General features: G+C 40.6%; 1 protein-coding gene across 2 annotated transcripts in view; it reads left to right on the top strand.

Annotated features, from left to right (window-relative positions):
• Positions 1 to 27,684, top strand: part of LOC132204048 (RNA-binding protein Musashi homolog 1) — a 63,758-nt gene that overhangs the window by 28,082 nt on the left and 7,992 nt on the right. Inside the window, exon 1 of one of the 2 annotated variants that reach the window (XM_059632281.1) lies at positions 4,250 to 4,359. The exons of the other annotated variant lie outside the window; for it this stretch is intronic. Within the exon in view, the coding sequence (XP_059488264.1) occupies positions 4,342 to 4,359 (18 nt within the window). The 5' untranslated portion in view covers positions 4,250 to 4,341. Of the gene's footprint in view, positions 1 to 4,249; positions 4,360 to 27,684 lie in introns of those variants that run through there. 2 annotated transcript variants of the gene reach the window in all.

Here is a 27,684-nt window from a genome sequence, read left to right as displayed (position 1 = left end):
GATGGACTCGTTCAGTCTAAGCCTATGCCAGCATCAGTTAAAAATACGCGAAAAAGGGTTGTTCGAACAACTCAAGGCAAAAAATTCTGTTTTTAACCGTACCTTCTATACTTTGGAATGAAAATGAACCTGCATGGCTTTATTTATTTGTTTGCTGCATTTTTATTTAAAAATATTATTTTTTGAAATTAATTTCTAAATATAATACTCCAAGATATAAATTTTTTTATAGGCTGGACTGCAGTGACCACTTTATTTCCGCTATATATGGGTTTAGCTATTTTATTTAATTCCAAAACTGCTGGAAATTTATTTCCGCATGCCATAAAACAAACATAAAGTGCCGCTAAAATTGGATTTTTGTCCAGTTGTCTCTGCGCAATTTTATATGACACCGCATTTTTGTGAAACATTTCCAACTTTCCTCGCAGTTCAGATGCTTCTTTCTTGGCCGGGTCTTTTAACTACAATCATAATAATAATGTATGCCATTTGATCAGCAGCAGAGAGAAATGAGACAAAGAAGGCACTCGCGCACGCACACTCTATGCGTTTGAATATTATTGAGCAGAAAAAGTACTGCAGCGAGCGGCACAAGTCGTCGGGCGGGTGAGGCGCCAAACTTTGGCGCGGCTTCGCTGGCTGTTGGTTCTGCAATGCAGTCGGATGACCTCGCAGGCAATTACAACGCAAATCCCGTGCCTGCCGACCCGCGTAACTCGCGGCAATCACACTCAAAATCATGCCACATTATGCCCGGTCATAAAGACTCTCTCGCCCACCAAATTGCACCCCAACCAAATAATGTATTCCGCGGCGCAGAAAACAAAGGACTCGCGGCCCCACACTCTTGGACGCCGCTCGCACTCGACTGGAATTCAATTTCGCTCTTGTTAGCTAATCTTTTAGGCTTTAGAGCAACGTACGATGGCCGAGACTCTCACAATACTTTTCCAGTACAAAAGCTCCTTACGAGATTAAATTCAAACTAATTTCATGCATGTTCATTGAGCTTGTGAGGTCCTTTTCTTTTTTATCGCTTTATCTATTGAAATACAAAAATAATCTATTACAACTTCAAAATTAATTTCAAAATGTTCTTGCGGCACCTTTTGTTGGATTTTTTAAACGGTTGTTAATCTTGCCTTTGGAGAATTTACGTTTCTTTCAGCTTTTTTAATAAAGGGAAACGGGATGAAGGTATAGGTGGTGACGACACTTAAAATTTTCGCACGCCATACCTCGAGTGAAAAGGACCCCTCCAGTGGTGAATTGCGCTTTAACTCAAAGAACAATGATCAGGAATGTGGCCAGAAATTACTCAGGAGAGTCGGGCGAGCAAGAACGCGCTAAAAAATGCGAGCAAGAGGGTACACGACATTCCTACTCTGGGTCACGTGGTCCGCCTTTAATTTCCTGAGCCCATATATTTCAGCTTGCGTTTTGGTCCTTTCTGATGTCAAATCTTGCTCTTTCCGGAATGACACCAAAACTATTTTCTGTAGAATAGATGTAAACTTTTGAATAAAATAATGGATTATACAATTGTCATGAACAAGTTTCTGTTTTTAGAGACTTGATTTTGTGATATTTTTATACATTTTCTCTCGTAGAAAGATGTTTGTGTTTCATTTTAAAGTTTTTTTTTATAAATGTAAAATTTGAGAGTTTTTAAATAAGCTCTGGAGTTTTGGCATGGAAATATTTACGCTCATCTGAGTTATTTCGGGATTGAGAAATATTGCGTGGGCCAACGGAGAGAGGCGAATCCCGCGGTGATAGTAATTAGGAATGCCACTCCGGCTGAATATAAATAGAGCCCTTCATGCCTGCCCCGTTAGGCAACTTGGGGAGCTCCTGCAACACACACTTTGCAGGATTCTAGGCGCATTCCCCTCAGCTGCAATTGCAGTAAATGCTATAGGCTGCTTGAACGCGCCTAGATTTCTTTATTAAAATCATTTTGTTTTTATCACAAGCCAATTTTAAAATTTCCCTTTTTTTAAATGTAATAAATATGGTATAAGCAAAGTTTATCTTTCCTTGCATAAATATACAAAGTGGAAATTGGATAAAAATAGCATCTTTGAAGAAAAAATTCTTTTGGCTTGCTAAATATAACACTCTTGACTTCGGCCTTCACCTTTTCAACAGATTCCGAGGGAAAACAAAGCGTTAAGCTTTAAGCCCACATTATTCGGACGCGATGTGTATATTGAGTTGCCCCGAGATACTTTTCTATTTTGAGTTTCATTCATCGCAATGGGATGAACGGCGATGAGAACGTTGGTGTGGCCGCCGAGTCAACAAACATCCAAGCTAATGAGCCGCAGCACACACTCGATTTTAAAGTAATAAACACGTCGACAAAGTTGTCAGCGCCAAAACCATTTTTATCCCGCTCAATGAGCCACCTGCAAAACCACCTCGTTAAAATCTTGTGGACGCATGCATTGTTAAAATATTAATTTCTGCTTCCTTACCATAGTTAACTTTGAATAAACAAAGATGCGGCAACATTGACATTTAGAAAATAGATTTTGAGTCAATAGAAAAATGTGTGAAATGTTTATTTTAAAATTATTTTTTTGGCCGCAGTTTAAGCTGATGCCAAAATTATTCAAATTTTGTGCAAAAAAATCCAGTTTCTATGAAATAAAATAAATTTTTGTGAATCAATGTTTGAAAATCTAACTTTTTTTAAAAGGAGAGTTTTTTGCTTAAAAAAGACAAATACGCATACAAATTATTTTGAAGGAGGCATGTGTTTTAATTTTGGCAATGCGATACATTGATTTTTATGTTCAAGCACAGAGCGTAATTATAAAATTAAATAATTTAAATACCTTTTTGAAAATTTAATCATGTAAACTGCGAAAAAACTTCTATAAAAATTCTTCCACAAACCAATGATTATGCGTGTATAAAGAAAACATTGATTGAAACGCTGATAACAAAAAATAATTTTATTATACAACACCAAACACCATTGATCATTATTTAACCAATTTATGACGCACATAAAGCAAAACGTGATGCCAATGCTTCTTTAATAAATTTTGGGCAACACCCAAAATTTAGACTGGTCAATATTTGCAGCAGTTATTTGTCAGAACTATGTATTTAATAACAATTTCAATCAGCCAAGAAACTCTTGTAACTTACAAATAAAATAGTTTTGCAGCTACATTGCGACGCTTTTGAATTTTGAGACAATATTTTCTGAAGGCAGTCGTATAGACGCAGTATAGGACGTAATTGGATCAAGCTCCCGCACAAGCTCGAGTTATAGAGCTGTATATATTATATTGAAGAGTGAAACCCTGTAACTGGCAAAAGCAACGTCATATGTTACTTGGCTCCAACCCCTTTGCATAACCCGATAACCGGCAAAAGTATCCAAGGACATAAACAGTTGAGCTCGCCATCATCCAAAGTTTTGCAAGAATAACTTTTCACCTTTCTCACATAAGTAAATATATCAAATTGAAGTGGCAAATTTAAAAACTGAGGGATGTACCATAGTTTTTAAATAATTATAAAATAGTGATTATAATTATTAATTACACTAAATTAAAATAAATTTAATATGGATTTATTTAAATATTTTCAGAGGGGAGTGCTTACGTACATTTGATTTTTATTATTACACATTATCCTTCTATTTCAATAAATAATTAAGTCTCTTTATAGTTGTCAATAACTTCGTTTGCACCCAGCATGCTCATAAATAAATTTTTGTTACGTCGGTTGTCTTGAAAATGATGTCTTTATTTAAATTTATTTGAGCGCGTGGATGTTTTTTAAATCTTATACAATCTAATTAAATTGAAGATTTGAATTGCAATTTTAAGCCATTAAAAATAAACGAACATCGGTAAATTGATTAAATCCCAACGCAAACTACATCATTATCATATTTGAAAAGCTGCAATTGATATAAAATTGTGCTGCAGCAGTGCCCGTTATTTCATTATTTTTTTCTTTGAACAATTCATTTATCGATTGCCGGTCTATCTCGTCGGATTGCGGTAGTCGTGTATGAATTTTTTTGTTGCGAAAAACAAGTTTCGCGGAGAGAAAGGTCGCGCGCGCCGCGAACCGGTGAAACGCGAGCACGAGAGAGAGAGAGAAGGGCAGCGATCCAATTGGTTTTGCGGGCGGTCGTGCGGCGTCGCGCGGCGTCGGCCGAGGTCGGGGGGTGCCAACCTCGGCGAGCGTCTCGTCTGGCGCTTCCTCGCTCAGTTCGCCTTGGACCAGCACTAAGTCAGGTCAAGTCTTTGAGTGCGCAGCGCCAACAATCGAACCACACGTGAGCTCCCAGATTATGCTGTAGTCGCGATGATGCCCCTGCACATGGTGAGTCCAACGCCTACCCTCGTTTGCCACCCTTTCCCGCAGGTCGAACCACCCCAACGCCGAGGGTGTCGCCTTCGGCGTGCGACGCACTTGCCATTGTTGCATGGGTTTTATCCCCGTTGGGCATTGAAATTTTGTGGCTCACTCGTGTCAGCGAAGGGGCTTTTCGGGGTTCCTTTCTTGCGTCATTTTGCAAGCAACGGGTATTTTTTATTATTGGAGAGCATTTTTATTGATTATTGGCGCGTGGATGTTTTTTTGTCATAAAAAACATTCGAGTTTGTTTTTTATTAAATTTTGTGTATGAACATTGCAAGAGTGGACAACCAGATTTTATTTTATTTAAATCGATGTAATTGAAAACACTTAATTTAAAAATAATTTATTTTCAATCAACAGCTTTTTAAGTGCGTTAAACGTATTTATAATGAGATTACATTAGTTTTTATGAGACTCGTGTATTATTATTATATTTTGAAAGAATGTTTGCGATCGATGTTCGAATATCTATAATAATTTATTGTTTTGTCATCAAATTAACGCGCTCTGATGTCTAGAAAATTCCTACGATAAGGGAAGTAAATTCAGTCCTCACGTATTTTTGTTTTGAAATTGTGCAACGCTGTGCACATTTTTTGGTATCAGTATTTTCGCTGAATGCCAACATGACCAAAATAGAGGAAGGATAAGAAATATTTTCTTCGTGACACAACTGCCACAAATTGCAAGCACGCTTGTGTTTTTCTTGTACTTATATTGGGCCTGTCTATAATTCAATTGTTCTAGCATTTGATAGCTATCATGCTAAAAAAAACGAGCACGATCTGATTTATTTCCTTTTAAAAACAATTTTACAACATGCACATTTAAGACCTTTTTTTAATTCAAACCTATTAAAATCAATATGCGAGCTTTCAGTGCCAATTCAAAATTGATAAAGCAGCAAAGGAAATCACGATTGCGCGAGATTGTTGTCCTGCGGTGCGATTGCTGGCTCTTGACGCTCTTGCGTGCTCTGGCAACAATGGTGAGAGTGCATTGGGCCGAGGGGCGCGTGCTTGGGGAGGCATTCGGCGCGACGGCCAGAGCTACCCTCCGTCGAGTGAGTGATTGTTGTCAGGCCGTTCGGAAACGCAGCGTGCACAGCCAGCCGCGAGCTGCAGCTTTTGCGTTTTATTTTGATTTCGCAGCTGCGCTCCTATAATGCTTGACAATCGCGCTGGGGTTTCCAAATGAGTCTGCCCCGAAACTAACTTGCACGTAATTAGCTGCAATGAAATGCTCGCCAGGGAATTATGTTCCGCAGGAAAGCAGGGAATTCGTATGGGAACAAGAGCGCTAAATTCGTGTTCAACGCACAATTTTATTTTCACCCTCTGCGTCATTTATTGAAAATATGCAATGATGTAATGCTTGGCTAAAAAATAGTAAACATTGACATCATTTTTGCTTGTTTCTGATGCGTTTTAAATGAATTCATTGCACTTTTCTCTTTAATTTAATGTTGCAATTATATTTTTAATTTTTTAATTAGTAATCAAATCAAATCTTTAAAATTTTTCAAATATATGGTTAAGAATTTTATCAAATATTAAAATCAATGTTGGCACACCTCTTTTTGTGAATCATGAGAAGAATTTTATTAATATTCAATGCTTTTAATGATCATATATGAAATAGTTCTATTTGTGTTGGTAGCATTTTCCTGAAGGATCGCTTTCCTTGTTGTTGTTCAAGGAGGCGAAAGTCGACTATTTTGAGATCAAGCAGTGGAAAAATCACTTTTGATATTCATGGCAATGCACACGGCAAGAAAAGAAATAACAGAGCGCCTTATTTTCCCGGTCGTGCGTTTTAAGTACATTTATCGATCTGCTTGGTCAGTCGGCGCTGGCAAATATAAGTGTGCACTGTGAGAGAATACGCAGTACGGCGTTTCAGCATTTAAATATATACGTGGGTGAATAATGACGGAGGCGCAGCATTCGGTCGACGGCCGGACAGACCGAGTCGTTCGGAACGCGTAAGTGCGCGCGATGCAAATGGGCCTCTTAGCCACCGAGTCAGTCAAAGCAGCCCAGTTTGTTCCTCCCTCGCGATCATCCTCATTTACGGCATCGCCATGGAAACCGACACACTTGTTTTCCAATATTCATCACATTCGCTCGCTCCACTTGTGCTGTCTGCCCAAGCACTGCACGTAAATCCACGCACAGGTTTAATCTCTGTACACGAGGCTGTTGCACATCGTCTAGCCTGTCCTTTTGGGCATTTCAGATCCCTAATCACAGGTCTCGGGGGAGACTGTTGCGAAAAGAAGTAAAAAATCAATGCTGCCTTTTGAATCTAGCAAAATGTTATCATGCCAAGGCCAGTTCCCATAGCATAAATAATATGCATTTCAATTTTAAACCAGGAATTGTGAAATATTTCATTACATTTTCAATTAGGAAGAAACTTTGCAATAATCTGATTTTACTTTCTATTTTTGTATTGAAAAAATACTAAGTCTCATAATAATTTTAGGGAAAATTTGAGCACCAATTTATGTATAATTAATTTAAGCACTTTAAACATGTTTTTGGGAACCACGTCCAGATCAGGCAGCCCTACATTGCGTGCATGAATGATTTTTCCGTGCCGCCGGATCAATTCTCTCCACACAAGCCTGCGGAGATGGCTGGCTCCGCAGCGCTGGTCTAACTAGTGCAAAGAAGGACGGAGAAAAGCGCCAATTTTTTCTTGTCCTTGGCATGATTGATGACAAATATGAGAAGACGCGCGCACTCAAACTTGTCTCCGCTGTTAAATCGCCATAACTTCTACTGGAAAAATCTCTCATCCCCTTCCATTTTCGCATCCGGGGGATGCGAATGCTCGTCGTGCACGCGAAAAAAGGCATTGTTTAGACACGCCTGCAGTCTCGCAGTGAAAATAATGTTCGGAGGCCGCTGCGGGTTCGGAGAGCGTGTTTTGTTTTTACCCAAGTGAAATGAATTCAGCCCATCCATCTATCAGTCACTTTCTGACTAGTCTGCCAGAGACTTTGAAAGCGAGCGAGGCAACTCTCGCGCCGACCGAGTATCAGTTTGTATTTATATGAATTTTCACGCCCACGCCATGTGCGCACCACTCGCAGCGGCACACACACACCCAAAGGCACCGAGAGAGCCGCAGCCAGCCGCCTCCCGAAACTTTTACACCATAAAACTGAGCCAGCCAGCGACTACATTAATTTTGCAACTTGGTAATTCCCTCTATTTAATTATGCACCAACAAACGGCAGCGTTTCCGCGCGCGAGCACCAGATATGCCAATTATTTATTAATTAAGAAATACAAACGTACAACGCGTGCCCGCCGCCGCCGCCGAGCGCCGGTGTTGATCAAAACAGATGTCAATAATTCACTGCGAGTGCTGCGTACATGGGCGGCGAGTTGTACGTGTAGGTGTTTCCAAACTTAAATTGAAAACGTCATTGCATTACAAACGTTTCCTCTGCGACTAGAAACTAGACGCGCTCCGTTGTGTAATTCCCTTATTACATTTTCTCTAATTTCTATTGAAAGGAACAAAGTTAAATTTTTAAAAGAAGTTTATATTTTTCAGTTTAAAGCCAAAAATTAATTTTTTTGAAAGTAAAAAAATATAAATAAATCTCAAAGAAATAAATTTATCTAAATTTTTATTTTGGATTTGATAAGTTTGATAAATAATGATAAATTAATCTTTCATTACTTACTTACCACGGCATGCCTGTGGTTAACCAGACGATTAATTAAAACTGCGAAAGCTCAATTTGCACTCATTTTGCATTGGTGCGTTAAGAAATGAGAATGTAGTTTGACAACTTTCAATTGCATTCATTGAACTTGTTCGTTTGCACTCGTGCCTATTCCCCACCACATTATCGCGGCCATTAGCCTCAACTAACTGAAAATATTTAAAAAAAAAATTTAAAAACACTTTTAGTGCCTCGCCGAAAAAACGCACCAAAGTTCACACGCAGCACGGCAGAAACAATAACGAAGCAGCACTGCATTAATTATGCATTCGGCATTGCAAATCAGCAATTAGCGTTGTATCATTCAGACTATAGTGAGCCGAGAATTCTCCCAGGAAGGCGATCAGACACCGTGTGCGCATATGTACAATAATAATTTAAACACTCGCAGGCAGGGTTAGAGCAAGCAAAGTCTATCATAGCGTTCAATCTCGGTTCTCCATTGCTGGTTCGCTCAGTCGGCGGCGGAGGAGGAGTAGGAGGATCACGCTGCTTCTGATTGTTTAACCCCGTTTTCACGGTTCACCTTCTTCCCATCAGTTCCGAGATTAGAATTAACTCGTCCTCGAATCACGACAATAACTGTGCCTATATTTTACACACTCCGTCATTCGATTGCTAGCAAGTCTTGCTGGCTTTTACAAACGTGTTTAAAAGTAAATGTATTTGATGCCTGCGCCGCCGAGTCCCCCCACGCAGAACACTTCTTTCGTTTTGTGCTGCAAAATAGCGACGGGCGTGTCTCTTTTTCCTTCTCTTTAAATCATGACCTTTTTGTGAATAAATTCAGTTTCTCAAACGTATCATCGCATGCGGATTTATTAAATCCTTTGAAAGCCGCGTGCTGTTTAGCTCTTGAGTACCAAAAGCCGCTTCAAATGATGATGACGATAATCACTAACCATACATAACTGTTCCAATACTTTTGCACTCGTCTTATGTAACTCAGAAGTTTTGGCAACGTTGCTCTCTTTGCACAGAAAATATTCATTAATTCAAAGCCGATAAAATCAATTCCTATTACGCCGCTAGCGTAATCTGTAATTTCAGATGGAATCATCATGAATTATAATTAATTAATTACAAGTCGGATCTTTCTGCTGAACCAAGCCGACGATTAATTCATCAGAAGAAGTTATAATTGCATAATAACAAGAATTTATAAAAAAAAAACAGTCTCACCCACTTGCTAATGGGATTTCTTCCATTCGTTTCATAAAACTTCTTGATTCTGCGGAATTTGCCTCCGGAAAAAATTGCAAATCAAAATGATTGACTTTTTCTAAGGACGTGCGGAAAATAAATTAGCGGCGATGGCGCGTGTGATAGATCAAGAGCAGATGCAGACAAATACGTGTCCCGAGTGCACAAACAGAGAAGCAGCGACGCGATCCATTACAATCGTCGCACCTGCAAACATTTTGCCGTCAATCCATACTTTTTGTGATGAAAACAAAAGCGCGTCAATTAATGCAGTCGGCGAGCCGTGTGCGCCGCGATTTGCATGCAGCGCCATTTCGATGATGTGAAATATGACGGATATTTTTATATACGGCACAAAATTGAGGCCAGCAGGATGGATCTTCTCCAAAGGCAGCGGGCGCACGCAAAAAAGCCATTGTTGCCACACTGTATTGTGTTCCTCCTCCTTTGGTTATGCAGGCAGACCCAAACATTTATTCTGTTGTTTATTTTTTGCTCACAAGGCGCTGTCTCCGTAGAAATAGGTGCTCGTGCCACGGGAAGTTTGCAACTATCCACCCTATCACGAAAACAGTGTCTAAATTTCACTCTTTTATGAGTGCGGCTTGTTCCATTTAAGGTCCGACAGTTTTCTTGCTCTCCGGTTCCAAACATTTTGAATTAAATTAACGGGCAAAATTTACTATTCGTGAGGCAAAAACTGTTATAATGAGAAATAAAATAGCTAGGCACATCATGCTGCGGTTTAAAAATTGAAAATGAAATTAAAATTAAACATCATATTCAAATCAATCAACATCAAAGTGTAAAGATTCGAAATTTCTTTTTAATGAATTTGGTGAATGTTAATTTTGCGGTTGCAAAATGCAAGAACTAAAAATGAACCGGTGTCGTGGGAAAAAACGTGTACCGTTTTGATGGTGCTACTGTTTTCTGCTCTTGTTTGTAAATTTAAATTTGCAACAAGATTAATAATGAATTCGGCCCATCGTGACACGAGATTTGCATAAAAGTGAATGTCAAAACTGCACATAGTCGCAGGTCGTTGGAATGGCGTATTAAAAAGTCTGGCGATAATAGCCATGCAGGATGTCGAGCCGGTCGGCGTCAAATTATTAAGAGTACTTATTCGTACCTCTGGCGCGGGATCCGGTGTATATTCTTGCACCGCGTGGAGTAACGGTGAATATTCGGCTGTGTGAAATAAGCAACCTCGATCAGAAGACCCTGACTGTCGCTTTCTTTGCACTTTTTGCGCCTGCCCGCCGACCCGAGAGTCAGTTCAGTAGGCCATCCGAGAGCAGCCGGACTATTTTTACCAACCAATTGTTCACAGTGAAATTCACTTTTTACTCGCGATCCGCGATCACTCCCTATCGCATGATCGCTTTTATCTCGCGGTACATTCTCTGTCGCCTTCTCATTATTTGGCTTGCACATACCTCGCCCATCATATATTTAGAGCAAACGCGGTTTGTTTTTGTTTCGCCGAAGCGTTAAGCTGCTTATTCTTTTTCCCAGCACTCAAAACATTCTCACAGCATCTCTTAATTAATGCTTGCACCTCGCGTTGGCACGGATTCTCCGCAAAAGAGTTTAACTGGCGCGAAAGAGATGCTGGTTGTAAATTTAATTTTATGGGCCTTTGCCATGCAAAACGCTCGGAAAACAGACGCCGCCGCGTAAGAGAGGCTTCACCGAAGTGCAAATTCGCGGCATGTGCCATTACCAAGTGCAGACCTTACCGGGTGCGGGAGAGCGAAAGAAAAAAGAAAGAAACTAAATACGGCTCGGCCCAACAACGTGGCCCGCCTGGCAACTGGAGCAAGCATCTCAACTCGTTTGGCCACTATAAATCGCTTGTCATGCACAAAATTCAGACAATCGGCTTCTTAACCAGTGCAAAAAGCGACCGGGACCTGTCGGTGACATTCACTGTAAACTCTAATGCGTTCAATTGGATTTGCTCGTTTCTTTCAAATTACAATTTGACATGCTGCAGACTATTTAACTGGTTCATTAAAGCACTTTCTACAATTTGGCAAGTTAAACGACTCTTTTAAAGGACCGCCGCTTCAATTCAGTACTAACTAAATAAGGCAAAGGTAGTTATGCCTAAAGTTGATAAAATATGACAAAACAATTAGCCAAGCTGAAAAATTGTCAAAACACACAAAAATTTATAGATAGCAGCAATTACAAAAAGTGGAGGGGAATTTTTAAAAGAATCAGATTACTTGATTATGTATCGTGTTTCTAAAAAAATAATCTAGGGGAGTTTGTTAATCAAAATGTTATAGGGGTGACACATAATTTCAAGGCACACAAATTTTAAAAGTTTATGCTGGTTCGTTTGATATTTCTGATTCTGATCAAAAATATATATGAATATTTTAATACAATTAAAACTTAAATTAATTTTGTGAAAGCCTATTCCAATTTAATTTTTCCTTATTTCTTCTGTGTAAAAATTACAAGGCTTCATAGGCAATGGCAATTTTACCTGAGCCGCAGAGCTGACATCAACAGCTGTAACGCGGCGAAATTTCCATCACGGGAACATAAAGACGTTTCCTGTGTCTGCGTTAAAAACTCCTTGGGGTCTTTTGCTTTGTTCGTTTGCGGTATTATTTATTTAATAATAAATCAAATAATAAAAAACGGAGGCTTGAAAGCTGCCAAGGAATAAAAAAGCTCGCATGTGAAAACCCCACGTCTGTGAAAGAAGCCCAAAAGTGCGATGGATGGCTGGCTAAATTCGGGACAAAAGCGTAGCAGACCGTTTGTTGGGAAAAAAGAGAGGCATTGAGAGTGCTCCGTCTCTCGCTTGCTCGCTTCCTGGTGAAATCTGTACAAGGAATGCAATGCGAAAGAAGCCTCGCTCGCTCGCAAGCAAGCAAGACGTAGGATGGGATGCGGGTGGATCACCTTGAATGGCGGCCCAGGTCACAGGTAAACACCCTGAGCCCAGGTATAGCACGTAGCCTGCCTCACTTTTGTGCCCACGACCCATCTAGAGCAAACGCTCGCTCTCTGGTATTTTTTCCTCCTCTTTATATTGACTGAAAACCTTGAGAACGATTTTATTGTGCCTCATTTTTTCAGGGACCACGTGGACTCCCAATTAATTTCTTTATAAAAGCAAATATTATTTTAAAGTATTTAAAAATAAAAATTAATACATTGTTTGAATTCGCCTTTATTCATTTCACGCGATTAAGTTTATTCAATTAATTTTAAAACGTGCAGTATTAATAATTTATTTATGAAAAAATTTACTACGGAAAAATAGTTATTACGACCTTCAGGGAATATTTAATTTTACTATTGAAAGCAGATTTTGATGTGAGCAGCAAAGCCTTTGTAATCTTAATACGCTCTTGGGTGCAAAAATAGTCTGGGCGATGTGGACCGACCGAACTGGTTTCCTACTTCTGGAACACACTGATAACATCAGAGACAGGCCGTGCTTTCAATTCGAGCAGACGCTGCAGCACGCTAATGGGGACTGCAATGTTTGCCCCTATTACTTAAAATTAATTTCGGTGCTATTAATATTCACTCAGAAAAAAAGAGCTGCTTACAGAGTATTTTATTATAAAATCATAAAATGCAGGCGACGGAGCCTCATTGTGATTGAGTTTGGTTTCCGTTCGCTGCTGGCGCGACGCAAATTGAGTTGCCCAGGTGGGTCAATTAGTGGGCCAGGCGCACAATGCGAAGCAAACAATGCTCCGAAACAACAATTTTTCGACGCAGCGATGGCATTTTCGGAGCGCCCACTGGCACTGCGTTCACCTTAGCGCGCCTTTTTAATAGCCAAATGAATTGCAGCAACGCTTAAGTTTTTGTCTGTGTTTGTGATAATTTTGTGTGGGGGTCGATGCTGCCCGCGCTTAGTAATATCAATTTGGCAGCATCTTTCCTTCTTTGTACCTCGGCTTTATATTTTGGAACAATAATGAAAAGAAAAGCGAGCCATCCATCTCTTGGCTAACAAACGCGTCTCGCTCGGCGTTTAGTCTCCTAACTAATTTCTCAACACCTTTGCGTGGATTTATGAGATCCAAACACACATTTCTCATATTCAAGTGCGTGGGTCGCAAATTTACTTTTTAATGCATTAGTCATCTTTGGACGTCAAGGTTGCGGGTGATGCCGAGAGAGGCGACGATCTTTCTTTTCAAACTTTATTTATTCATTCAAATGAAACTATAATTATATTTAAATTTAGTTATGGGCGGTGCAGGCCTAAAATCGACATGATTTTTAATAAGCTCATTCTCTTTTTATATCCCTTGCGGAGAACTAAATATAAATTTCAAGATTTAAACGTTCAAACTCGTTGAACTTCTCTCATTAGGGTTTATCGCATTTTTTTTTTTAATTTTAAGAAGAAAAAAATGATGAAAAAATAGGATTTTGATTTCCGAGATGAAAAAATAAGAAGTGAGCCCCTTTTAACAGTCGGTTTGGATCTGGGTGTTTCCCTGTTGTTTTTACACTCGGCAAGATAAAATCGCTGGGCAAAGTGTGCACTTAGCCTCACGGTGATGGATCGTCGATCACGGGCTACCGTCGGTCCGTCGCTCTTAATGGCGCACGTAATTACATCAAAATATTAATATAAATAGTTGTGCGCATCAAACGAGACACACCCTCGCCCCAGTATAAATATAAAAGCGCGCGCCGTGTGTCTAATCAAATCAGGTCGGAAGCATAAAAATCTAGCTCGCGCCGAGCTACACGATATTGCCACCGAAAGTATAAATAAAACCCGGCCATCTAACTTTATTTCCCACATTGCGCTCACGTGCGGTCCTCAGGTGCAATAAGTAAAAATTCTCGTGCACAAGAAGCCCCTGTTGCAGCGTCGGGTTCTTTTCAAATGCAAATCATGGGAATGCCGAAACACGGCGTCCGATTGGAGCCTCCGCGCTGCCAATGAATAGGTGCCCGTTGTGCGATCACAAATTACGCTTCAAAATCAGAAACTAGAAGCTCGCGGCCAGCTGCAAATTGAAAAGTTGGATGAAAGAAAGAAACTGCCTTTCCCCTACATTCACATCAAACCGTGAGTCGTCTTTTTTCATCGCAAAATTTTTCCGCTTCACCATGCAATCGTGAAAAGTAAAAAGTGAATCCATTGCCTGGTGCTGCTCTCGTGCATGGTGACTCTTAAAATTGGAGCACTAAACATTCAAGCTTCAATTCTCATCACGCTTGACGCAGTTTACAATTCTATTAGCACTAAAAAAGAGTGAAAGTCAATTAAAATTTCATGGCTACGATTTTCTCACAAAGCATTTAATAATTCGCCAAATTAAAATTTAATATAGCAAACTTTTTATAAAAATTATTTATTGAAAAAGTGAAAAAGTAAATCTTCATTTAACAGTCCTTGCATAAATCTCAAACTCAACTTGGAGCAACACCTCCGCTTGTTTTATGTGGGCACGTTTTAATATCGAATTTGTTAAGCAAGCAGAATTTGCGCTATAAATATAAACATGGCGAGGAGCAAAGTGGCTGGCTGGATAGAGAGAGTGAGAAGGAAGGGACGACACCACAGTGGGCGCCCCTGGTCGATAGGCAGCCAGAGAGCACCGCAATGCAAACACCACCACGAGAGGCCCTACACACGCCAATGCTCTTCTTTGTCTCTCTCTTTCTCTCTCTCACTTCAAACAGGCCCTCGAGTGCCAAATAATGCCGCCACTAATTCAGACCCATTTTTCGCCACCGTCTCTCTCGCCCTTGCAATATTGTGTTTCGTCGATCGCATAGAAAACGTAAAGCTGCCGCGCGTTACGACGACACAGATTGGACTGATGAGCTAAAAACTTTGTCGCTGTGGAATGCCTTCTAGTTTCTCCAAGTTATCCAACTCGCTTTTAAAAGGAGTTCCAACTGAAGTTTTCCATTGCCGAGTGCACAAAGTTCACGCAAGCATTAAGCCGTCTAAAAGCTTTTAAAATTTGGGCTTATAATAATTTTTGTCGACGCAAGTTTCACAACGCAATTTAGTTCATGAATTAAGAAATGGGACTCTTAACACAATTAAAAATTTTCCTTATACATGGAATAATATTTAATTTTTTGTGATTTTTCAAAATTTGTGATTAAATTGTTAAAATGTGTAATTTTTTCTCTCTTAATAAGAATAAAATTTAATTACTTTGAATTTACGGTCAATGTATCTCGATATGGGCAGCGATTGCTTCTGTCATATATCAATAAATATTTTGCAACTAAATCGCGCAAAAGACTTGAGCGGGCAATTATTGAGAGATATTTTGAGATGTTGAATGGCAGTGTATGTTCGTTAGAGGTGGCGTTAATTTGGAGCCGGGGTTCTGCCGTTGCTGCTTTTATGATTGATGCCGGTATTTTTAGAAGCAGCAACGTGTGACCAATCGAGTGAGTGACTTGAAAGGTGCCGATTTCTCCGTCGCTCGGTGCCTGTCGCCATGCCCGCAACTACAAACAACCAAAGACGCTCTGATTACTTGCAATTAGACGCACGCTCACTCAATCAACCGATAAATCACTGCCCGCCCTGTTATCAAAACTTCTGAAAATTGGTTGGAAACGACTCGGTCGTCTGAAAAAAAAAAAAAGAAATGGCGAGTAATTGGCGAATAATAAAAACGAAGCGAGACTGCAGCGGGCGAGTTGTTTTGTGTAGCGCGATCACCATCATGGCTCATAAATATTTCTGCTGGCATATTGCGTCTCTGCGAGAGTAATTTTGATGTCTTGGGCCGGGTTGGATGGCCAAATTCCTCGCTGGATGTTTTCCTGTTTTTGGTGCAACGCCTGTTCACTTGGCCCCGCTCCAAAAACAGAGACGCCGAATGCATTTGCCCCTTTTCGACGTTGCACAGCCCCCGCCTGTGTGTGTGTCTCTCTCTTTATCAACCATCCCTGTAGACGAAATAAAATATGTGCCCCAAAATACATGATATCATAAAGCGAAGGCGAAATAACATGCCGTTGCTCTCAGTTTTTGGCCACTCTCCGCGCTTTTTTCTCCCACTGCAAATGTAAAAGCCGTAAAATTAAATCGCCCCTTGCCGCATCAGCCGCGGGTTTAGCAAAATGAAATTAGGTCCGGCGCTTGAACCAGAATTGTACGCGCCACGGAAAGCCATTTCTCGTGTGCGAGAGTGTATGAATATCGATTCGGCCACTTCGCCAGTCAAATCCACGTCGAGAGGGACATTTTTGTCGGTCGGTCGGCCGGCCGGTTACAAACACGTCAGCTCCAATATTACACTTTTATATACCTACATTCGCAACTCTGAATGCCCCTCTCGTGCCACACAATCGGCTCACTGCTGCCATTTCCAGTGGTATTTGCGCAATGTTTGCAAACATCAATTGACAAACAATTTAATTCGGTCTTACCGGTGACATGAGCCAAAAAGCTTTGACATTTTAAATTGGCCAGTTTTATTCCAGCACAAAATTGATTTTCCGCCGGAATAATTTATGCATTTAAATTCACTAAATTTTCGTTTATTCTATTTTCAGTGGTTGGATAAGTTTTAAGTAAAAGAGGCACTTGAAAATATTTTCGTCCGAACGGTATCTTTTTCATCTAAAGCGTTATCCGCGTAAAGTTAATTAGAACCTCTTCCAGCTGCAGATATATCGTGTGACATTTCCTGTGCCGCGAGAGCAGAAAATTCATCATTCAACATATATTTTCTCGTCGCCGCTGTCCACGTGTTCAAATTATTTTTACCTACACCTCTTCGAATGAATGACACTGGACGGCACTTCCAGCTCAGTATATCAAAGTTATGCGTGCTTTAAAGCAAAATTACACCAAGGACGCGACTCACAAGTTTTTTTCCAGCACGTGGGCGTTCGTAGGAGCGAAAATATATGCTTGATTATAAATCGCCGAGGATTTATTAAAACAGCTGCTGCTTCCTACTTACGGGGCCGACCAACGAGTTTTTCTGAAAAATGGGGCCAATTTAAAAAACGAGTAAAAAAAGTGTTGATCCTTTTTGCCGAAATTTAATTGCACGGCAGAGCGAATTTCGCCAGATTTGAATTACGGACATTTAGTTCAAGTGGCTGGAAAGATTTGCAGGAGTCGCTGGCTCGGCGACGACGCGCCGCGAGGAGAGGATGTACAATTCTAAAAATAAGTGCGGTCCGAAGTATTTTCGGTGATTCATTCATGCGGACATGAAATCGAGATAATTCATTTATATCTGGCCACTTGGAAGAGCAGGCTTATTATGCGGGCCAGCAGCGACCTCTTCGAGAGCTCCGTCCGTAATCATCGCGCAGATGAATCGCGTTTCTTCTTTTCCTAGCGCTCGATTTATTTTGGTGTCTTGTCCGTCCGCTCAACAAATGGCCAATTAATTTTTCACGGGCAAAAAAACTCGCCGAGCTGTTGACCTTTCTTTGGCTAGACAAACATCAGGATTATTATCGCGCAGTAAATCAATTTGCAAGGGATCTGCTCGGTCTACCTAAAGAGCCACTTTCTTTCTCACTGAGAAACAACTTTTTTCGCCAGTAGCGTGCTTTTTTAAATTATGTAAATGGGATACTAACGATTTGCTAATTTGATTCTATTTTCTGAAAGTAAGTTTATTTTGTTATGCTAATTATAAGTATTAAAATAAATAAAAAATGAAAAGCAACATGAGGAGACTGTAAATTAAATTTTCTCGCTCATCATGTTAAACTTAGCGGATCCTTTGCTTACTTTTTTGGTGCATTAAAGCAGAGATAATCAAATTTTGATGTCACTTCCATTCCTACTAAAATTCCTATTAAGCACAAAAAATCGATTTAATTATGTAAATTTGTGCGCAGCCATTGGCAACTGCTCAAATTGCGAATTGATGTGCGTGTGCCGCTCGGCTTTTTTTTCCTAAGGACTGCGAGTGGGCGAGTGGATTAATTAATTACAGTCTAATTGCCGGGACACGAGAGGGCACGATGGTCATCGTCGACACCTCCATGAAGTCAGTCGATGAGGTCGCGTGCCGCTGAAAACATACCCATGAATACGTGAATATTCAAATCTGATTGTGCCGGATAGCGTGCATGCAAATCGCACACCTGCACCCACCCCAATCGCCATGCTTACAGCAAGCGGGACCGCCTAGATTTGAGGCTCGGCGATCATAAAACTTTCCTCTACATGACTTCACTTCCGGTCTGTAGATTGCTCCTGTGTGAATTATAGTGTCCTTACAGCTTGATAAGTAGTATATTTCTGAGTAAAGTGATTTTCTAACAAAATGGTTTATTTGGAACATTAAATTTTTGTCTAATTCAAAAGTTAAGTTTTTCAAAGTAAAAATTTTCTTAGCCCTTTGAGCCGAAAATTCGTTTCCTTTTCAATTTAAAATTCCAACTGATTTAGTCCAGGCCCGCTCACAGTTGGCCCCGCTCTATTATTTAAGAGGCGATCGCCACAAAAATCGATAGTCGCGCTCCAAATAGCGAAATAATACTTAGCCGCCGCACATTAACATAAAAACAGCCCCACGCGCCGCATACAAACTTCCCTTGCTCCGGTCCACTTTTTTACGCATGTTCGCCCAATATAGAGAGGACGGAAGCGAGAAAAGGTGCAGGAAAAAATACATTTTGGTCCCGCCCGCGCTGGCTGTGGTTGTCTAATTAATGCGCGAGGGGATGTGAGACAAAGATCCAGCCAAGACGGATTGCACGCTTAATTGCCTCGGGGGATGTGAAAATTATTCTCTGTACGCACACTCGGCTCTGCTCTACTCTCGCGGCTATTTTTTGCTTTAAAACACATCCCGGCAAAAGATAACAACTCAGACTCTTCTGTCGACGGACAATCCGCAAAAACTTGACAGCGGGTTTAAAAAAAAATTGCGTTTGTTAATGCAGTCGAATTTGAAAGAACTTGCGGCAATATCAAAAGTGTCGCGCGCGCGAATATATTGGCTGCCTCGAAAATTCACCACGCCACTCACTCAGTCTTTCGCTGCGTGCGACTGCTCGGCCCGCGCGTATATTTTTAAAGTTGTCAAAATGCCGGGCGCACCATTAATCTACCAAAAATAGTTCATTATTTCAGCGTTGATGGACTGCTCTGGCAGAATGAAAGGCCGAAAATATCGTAACCTGACGCGCAAGAGATTGGAAGCACCTCGGAAAGTGAAAGAATAAAAAATTTGAGCTAAGGAAATTGCATTTTGGTTTTGCAATGGCGTTAAGAAAGAAAGTTCCACCCTTTTTGCTCGTCCACTCGATTTTTCTTGTATGCAATTCTTCACTCGGCTCGATATATCGGCTGCTCACCATAAGACGCGCGAATCTCTCGCATTTTGCGGCGAGTTAAAAGCTTTTTGGTGCCTCAAATCAAAGGCCTGCCTCACCACAGCTCTTGTAAAGAATTCTCTCTGATGCCTCGCGCGCGGCGAGGGATTAGTGCTCCCCACACGTGCCAAAGTAAATTTCGCAGCTTTGTCCATTTTCGCTTCTGGTAAAAATATTCTTTATGTATAGATTGCACATGTACAAGTAACATTCTGAGCTATTCGTGGACTCTGCTGCTCAAATAGAGTCTTCACGGTGTGCACGATTTAAAAGTGTTTATAAATAAATCCAGTCCGGAAGTTTAATGGAACGCTTTGAAATTAATCCAAAATGCAAAGCGAAAGCGACTGAGCGCGAAAGTAAGTGCCTACTTTCAAGTTTGCCAAGTCAGCAGGATGGAAATAGGCAAAGTTTTATCCGCTGTGGGTCCATAATTAGTTTTTCTGCGCCGATTCGTTGTATTTTTACTCGAGAAACCCTCTCTGGCTGCGGCACCGGAAATGCAAAACAGCTGCTGCGTTGGCGGCGGGGGCTGGATAGTTTTTTTTTATCCAGGTGCGCCTTAATGAGCGTGGCAGTCTCCGGTCCGGTGTCGGCTTTCAAACCACACATAAAGTGAGGGATGGAAGTGATCGTTTTCTCTAAAAATATGTTTATAAATAAAAAAAAAATTTGATGAAAAGCTCAAATAGCAAATGACCGAGAATGACAACATTTTATTCAATTTCATGGTCAATTTGTTTTGAAATTGCGGCGGAATAATTGGTTTTTCTCAAAAGAAATTTTTGTAAATGCCGGAGTGGCAGCACCGCCGCACAAAGATTCGCAAATCAATGCTTAGCCAAGCCAAGTCTTTATATCAATATTTTATCCATAAAACATTTTAATCCTGCTTTTTATGTCACCGCCGCGCCTTAATGAATATTTCAGGAAAGTGCACCATTTGCTGCTCTCCCGCTTTCTCGAGGAGGAAAAATATAAATCCATTTAATGACTTTTCATAAATATGGATATTTTTTAATGTCCTCGGCAGCAAACCGTTCCCGCTGACGTCAGACGACCTTCCTGGCTTTAATTTCTTAGCAAACTTGGCCCACAGTAGACGAGAGAAAAACGAAAGTCAGTCAGTCAGTCTTTCCCAAAGGAAAATGATATCACAACATCGCCAATCGCCATTTTGCTGCAGACGCAAAGTGGCGTAAATTTCACAAAGTGGCTGCTTCGCAAGGTCCCAAAAGGGCTGCTGAAATTGAATACTTGTCTGCCGCTATCTCTGGAATCGCAAATATCGGCCCATATAAAACACTCGGTCGGAGCAGAAAGAGAGAGGTCAAGCGCAGACGGTGCCCTTTTGCGCACATGAGGGGTGCCTGCCATGAAAATAAATAAATAAAGAAGTACGCCTCGGCCATTCATTCTTGCTTTCCTCCTCACATATATAAAATCAATTTTTATGGCGTAACATAACATGGCGCCCGGCCGATATACACATTGTCGGGGAGAGGAGAAAAGCATTATGTGTGAAATTCAAGAGATATCGACGCACAAGAGAGCGAGCGAAAGAGTTATCGGTCCAAATTCGCAATCAGCGCGAGCTCATTCAAATTTGTGGCCCGCGGGTTTTGCAGGACAAAAGAATAAATCTCTCTCTCTCTCTCTCAGACTCTCGCACGTACCTTTATTATACGGCGCCTTCAACAAAAAAGCTGACTGGGTGCGAGTGTGGGTGGGTCGGGGTGTGTGTGTATTATATCCATTTTGCGCCTCACTTTTTATCACTTGCTCTCGCGGATCGTGATGTGAATTATCATTTTTCCATTCAACCGCGCGCGCTTAGCCCTGCGCGCTCTTCTCACACTCGCCCGAGCTTAACTCTTTGCACAAAAACGAAATGGAAGCTATACACACACAAGTGCTGCTTGCTGCATGAAAGATTCTACTCGACGCAGATTGCTGCAAAAAATATTTGCCTGCAAACTTATTCACAAATAAATCCTTCAACTTTTGGCCAACGCCATTGACGCACAAGTTGTAGCGTGTTTTTGTTTCTGGCGCCCAGTTTTTTTTTTCTACAATTCGCTCACTCGTCAAAGGAGTTTTTTTTTCAAATGCAATTGATATCCAAAGTTATGGGAACAAAACTTCAAAGTTCCTTTCAGATTGTAAAAAAAAAATCATTTGAAAAATTTTTAAATACAACATATTTAATTTTAAATATTTTTACTCATCTCAATATTATATAACAGTTAATGTTATAGTTTTGCAGAGCCTATAATGCGCTTTTTTTTGCTAAATTTTGCTTCTATTCCAAACCTAAACATAGCCATCGGTTTTTGGCACGAAACAATGGCATTATTTTGATGAGTCATTTGGAGGTAATAAAAAAGTCAAACGCTGAAAGGTTTACAAAATAAGCATTAAATCAGTTTACAGGCTTGGATTTAGCATCAAATAGTCTCTCATTATTTATTATTGCAATACTTTCTGAATCTGGCTTTTTAAATCATAGATAAAAGCACAAAATTAAGTTCAATGCTTTTCTTATTTTCATCATGATTTGTCTACTTGAATGTCAATTAAGTCTCAAAAATGTAATTTATGCAATTCTGGTGCTGTAAAAGTTTTATGAGATTTTTTTTTTATATAATTTAAGAGATGTCACAAGAGAAACTTATTACATAAAAAAAAATAACAAAGGTTGCTTTCTGTTGGCCAAAAGTAAATTATGTCGCGTGCCAGGCAGCAAATTCACAATAAACTGCCGAAATAATAAGCCCATTCTGCTCTTTCTTTGGCAACGTATAAAGTCACGCTGCAGTGCATTTTTTGTTGCCTCTCCTCTCTTCTTCATTTGATATGCGTTTGAAAAATTGCGCCAGCTGGCGAGTTGGTCGCGTGCCTGGTGATGGTGACCCTTGCTTGCTTTTGGGGTCCACCAGGTGCCCAACAGCTGCTCCCGCGCCAGGTGAGTGCCTAATCGCCATCACTTTTAAACAAGAGCTCCATCTGCCTCGACTTCAACTTCCTCGGCACTCGTTGGGCGCCGGAATTAATTTTATTTATATTTAGTCATGCCCCGCCGCCTGAAAAACGTGTACATGCGTTCGTTGTGAAATAATGAAACGGGCAGATCTGCACAGTGAAGAGCTTTTCTATTGAATTTGAAGCAGACGACGGTTGAAACTGCGCAGGAAATATAAAACAGCATTTGTAATGCAGAGTCGCTTTTAATTCGGCGGTAATTTCTTTGTGGTCAAATGTTTCGCTGCAGTTTTGAATTACTATGATTGTAAAAAAAAAACATTTTAATTTGAATACAAGAAATTTTATTAAAAAGCAGAGTAGTAAATTTAAAACATTTTAAACTGTAGAATATAATTATATTCTATATTATCAGACCTAGAAATTTGCACTCGTTCCGTTCACACAATGCAAAGGCTGGAGGGCAGTGTTTTTTCTTCTTTTCAATTTCTTTTTCAATTCACATAGAAGTAGGACGAGCGTCTCCCGGGGCAATATTTTTTTTCAATTTGATCCACGCATCCAAGGCGATAAATAATTTTCCTCGCTCCATTCCGCCAATGGAATTAGGAATACGGAAAGAAAAGCTATTTCCTGGCACATCCTGACAATCATTTCTGCTCCCTACGATTTGAATTGAATTTGATAATGTATGATTTACAATTTCCTGCCGTGCACGCGGGAGAAAGAAGGTAGCGCGCGATGAGTTGGGCCTTCCTGTGCTCAGGCCTGAAAGCGCTTTGAAAAGCCACCTGGGCGCGCAGACAAAAGGACAGCAGCCCAACCACCGCCTTGTGCACTACATTTTATGTACAGCTCACACATATTTGAGTGTAATGGCCCGGCTGGCATTTCGCAACAATGGCACTCGCGGGGCTTCTCTCCCCTGCAAAGTTTCCACCTACAAACTGAATTTATTTACCCATGCACACAAATGCCGGCCGATTCATGCAACGCCGCTGCACCCGCAAACCATTTTCTCACAACGAGTCCTGTTTGACCTTTTCTCGCGCAAAAAAAAACTGAGGCAACACCCTTGCCTGCACTCCCACGCCTGAATTATGGCACAGATTTATTTTGCTCGTCAGCTGTGTGCACGTGGAGCACTTCTGCTTCCAACTTCGATCTCGCGCGCGCCTGCAAAGAAACGGTCCCATTTGCAATCACACAGAAAGAGAAAAAGGAGGCTGCCACGAGGCTGCTGCTGCTGTAGATTTCCTCTTTCTCTGCTCTCTGTTCTTTTTGTCACAGTTTCCAAGGCAAATGAGATTGCGACCAAAGGAAATTATGAAAATAACTCGCCAAAGAAAAAGCGCCGAGATTAATTTCACGGAAATAATTGTGTCACTGGCAAATCATTTTTAGAGGACGAATATAAGTAGAAAATTTAAATTAAATTTTAATTTAAAACCACGTCGTAGTCTCAAATTATTATATATTATACATCAAGTAAATATTCCAAATTTTATTTTTAGGGAAATTTGTGTAAATTATTTTATTAGGGGACAAATAAACAAACAATAATCACAATTTTGTGGTAGAATTTCACGATCGAGGGTTGATTCATGGTGATTTGAATTTTTGAGTTTAAAGTCGGCTTTTCCTCGATGGGTTTTGTGAGTTGTTTATTGCTTTAAGAAAAAACAATATCCTGCATAAATTAATTTGCTAAAAAAAAAATTGAATTCAATTGTCAAATTTTGTGTTTAAAATTGCTGTGTGTTAATATGTAGCCTTTGAATAATTTTAATTTGAAAGGAAAATGTTGTTTAAAAATAGGTTTTTGTACTAATTCTTGACAAAATGAATTCACAGCTCATGAAACATGTAGAGCAGGATATTAATTTTCTTAAACAATAAACAACTCACAACAACCGATTGTGGAAAAGCCGAATTTAAATTCAAATCACCAATAATATTAAAAATTTACACAACTTGCACTAAAAATAAAATGTGGAAGATTTGCTTGGCTTTTAAAAGTGGTGGCAGCGGACTCGGGTGAGATATTTGGGACACTTAAAATTTCCCAACGCAACCGCACCACTCATCTCTTGTGGGTGCTGCTGCTGCATGCGTGTCTCTCTCTCGTCTTGCTTTCTCTGTTTCGTCAAGTGTTTTTGTGACACAGCGTTGCCCTGCTCTCGTCGTCGGAAAAGCCTTGAAAGCGAACGGCTTGGGGTGTTTTCGGCCTGCTGGGCTCTTCCCTCTCACAGGCCGCGGGTTGACCTACCTCAATGTTTATCTGCCGTGTGCCTCTGCGTAAATAAAATAGAAAGAGAAAAACGGGAGAGCGAGAGACCAGCTGGAATTTTTGAGACAACAAGCAATAGCGAGTGCTGTGACGACCCCATTTTTATTTTCGCTCTCGCCCTTTCTCATTATTTCTTCTCACTGAATCATCATCGCCCTCTCTTGTGAGCGCGGCCGCCGCTCACTCGGCTCAACTGCAACCGCGAGTTTTCTGCGCGCGCTCTTTCATCACAAGTTTAATCAAAACGCCCGCACGCATCGGCCGAAATTTGATTAAGCTGGTTAAAAAAATATATAAAATATAGTTTGGAAAGTTTTCTCTTGGGGCAGGTTTGTTTGTGAAACGTGAGAAAAACACTCTGGGTAGAGAGAGAGGAAGGAAAGGACGAGACGTGTGCCTTGCTAAATAAGCATTTACACAACAGAGCGCCTCGCCGGGATCTTAATTAGTCCTGTTAAATTACCCCTTGAAGGGAATCGGCCCCGAAAATATAAACACAAAACCGCCGACTTGGTGCGATTGTGAATTTCGCAATTTACTCGGCGGCTGCTTAAAAGGAATTCACCCGGGCGAGACTTTGCTTGATGATGATGATTGAACGCGCGTGTGGCGCCTATTAATACGCACCTTGTTCTTTAAAATTACAGAGTAGCTCACAAAAGAATCTTGCTTTTAGTTGTAATTAGTTTTCCTTAAAAATAAAAAAATAAATTGTGTGGTACTTTTTTTAAATAAATAAATTAATATAAATTTGTATACAATTTATTTCTTCTTTACTGGGGCGGATTTTCATTGCTCGTGCCGTTATTTTACAGCCGCGCCAGAGAGATCATGCCATTCATGAGTTTAGGGGATTGTTAAATTAATTTCTAAAATTTGCACAATAACAGTGAGGGGTGCAAGATGGCGGGCGGGGGGTTAGTTGGCGGATCGATCGCGCGGATCGATGGCGCTGCTGCAGAGCCCACCCCATGTGACACATCAGTAAATGTGCTACCGGTTTTTGCAACACGCACTCGCCCAATACCGCCGAATATGTGGCTCGCTTATTTGCGCCAACCACCCCTTCTGCCCGTGTTATTGGACACCCTCCGTTTGCCCAACCGGCGGCAGCCAATGGATCTCCTTAAAAATTTATGCAAAGTACTGCGAATGCGAATTGCCACAATCGCATTAGCAGAGCGCGGACGCGTGTTTTGTGCAAATACAGAGCGCTGTGACACGGAGCCCAACTAATAGGACTTTGTTAAACATGCAAATTGCGGAAACGTCAAACCTAGTCCACTTTTTGTCATCCGGCCGCAAATCAATGACCAAACACGATTTTTTTTTTGTAATTTAATTTAATTTTTGAACGACTCGAGGGGAAAATTAATGAACATTTTCTCACAAAGCCCGCTGAGAAAACGGAAACCGAAATGAGATGGGCTGCAAGCTAGTGAATAAAATATTTGGAGTGCGCCTGCTGCTGGCACGAAATGTGAGAAAGCTGCTCAATTCTCCATATACCCCGCAGACACTTAAGGGGATTTCTTTTTGTCAGGGAAAAGCGGAGAGTAATATTTGAATGGCCTCCCGCTCGTCTCTCATTGTGCCTATTTGCTTCGAATATTATTTCCGTCCCACGTGCTCAGCCGGCTCGAAAGTAAGTAAGTCTTCCCCGCGAGAGGGGCTTCGGAGGACCCGCAAGCGCCCGTCGCTAATTGGGTGTGAACACGCTTGATAAGCCGGCCCATCAATCACTTAACGCAGACTCGATAGGCACGCTTCACTGGGCCCAAATGGGCCGCGGAACCAATTTGCTGGTGCGCGCAAAAATCGTCCGTGCAATCGTGGCTAATGTACTGCGTTGATAAAACGTGTTTTGTAATGTCATATTTTGCTATCTCCCTCTTGTTAATACAATGAGTAAGCGACTTCTACATTATTCAAACACGTTTTTTCGTCGAATTTCTGGATATTTCCTTGGAGTTTTGCGAGGGAAATCGGCTAATAATTGTCTAGAGTAAAAAGTTGGCTCTGGTTGGCGTAATTTGTCGTTGAGCAGCAGATGTGCGAACTTTTTGCCGGCAACTTCCCACTGAGTGAGTTGGCTGGCAGCGCGCTATCTTCTTCTCGACACTTTCCGTGTGTCATTTTATATTTCAATGGCAACTTTTCCGTCTTTCCGCTGCCCAAAACGCGTGTGGGCGTCATGCCATTATGCCACATTATGCAAAGGTCAAAAGTTAGCGGCTGTTGTCTTCCATTTTTTTCGTGCATGGAAATAGTGTTTTGAAAATTAATAATTTTTCCCTGACCGTTTTATGAAATTTAGAAATATTTCAAGAACTAACCCAAAAATTATAAAAAGAAATAATTTATCCCTGCTTAACTTTTCAATAAACTTATAGAAATATTAATTGCATTTATTTTTTTAATCTATTAAAAAGACGATTTTTCCATAAATTAAGAGAGTTTATGCATATTTTGATGTATTTTTTATTTTGTGGCATAAAAGTAAATTAAAAATCAACTTATTAAATTTTATCCTCGTTTCTTTAATAAAAAATTCATGCCAAATTAATGCCGAAATATACGTGTATAAAGTTAACTAGTGGCCAACTTTCCGCGTTTTCCATTTAATTTACACTTCCGTAAACACTGGTGCGTAAAATGAATTTGTCGCGTGGACACTCGAAAAAAGATAGTGGCCGCCAAGAGAGAAAGGTTGAGGTGTTTCCACAGCATTTTA

The sequence above is a fragment of the Neocloeon triangulifer genome, unplaced genomic scaffold (assembly GCF_031216515.1).
Source record: "Neocloeon triangulifer isolate White Clay Creek 2 clone unplaced genomic scaffold, ASM3121651v1 ptg000020l, whole genome shotgun sequence".
NCBI classification, from domain to species: Eukaryota; Metazoa; Arthropoda; class Insecta; order Ephemeroptera; family Baetidae; genus Neocloeon; species Neocloeon triangulifer.
Note: the sequence above shows the minus strand (reverse complement) of the source record. Positions and strands in the feature narration are given on the sequence as shown.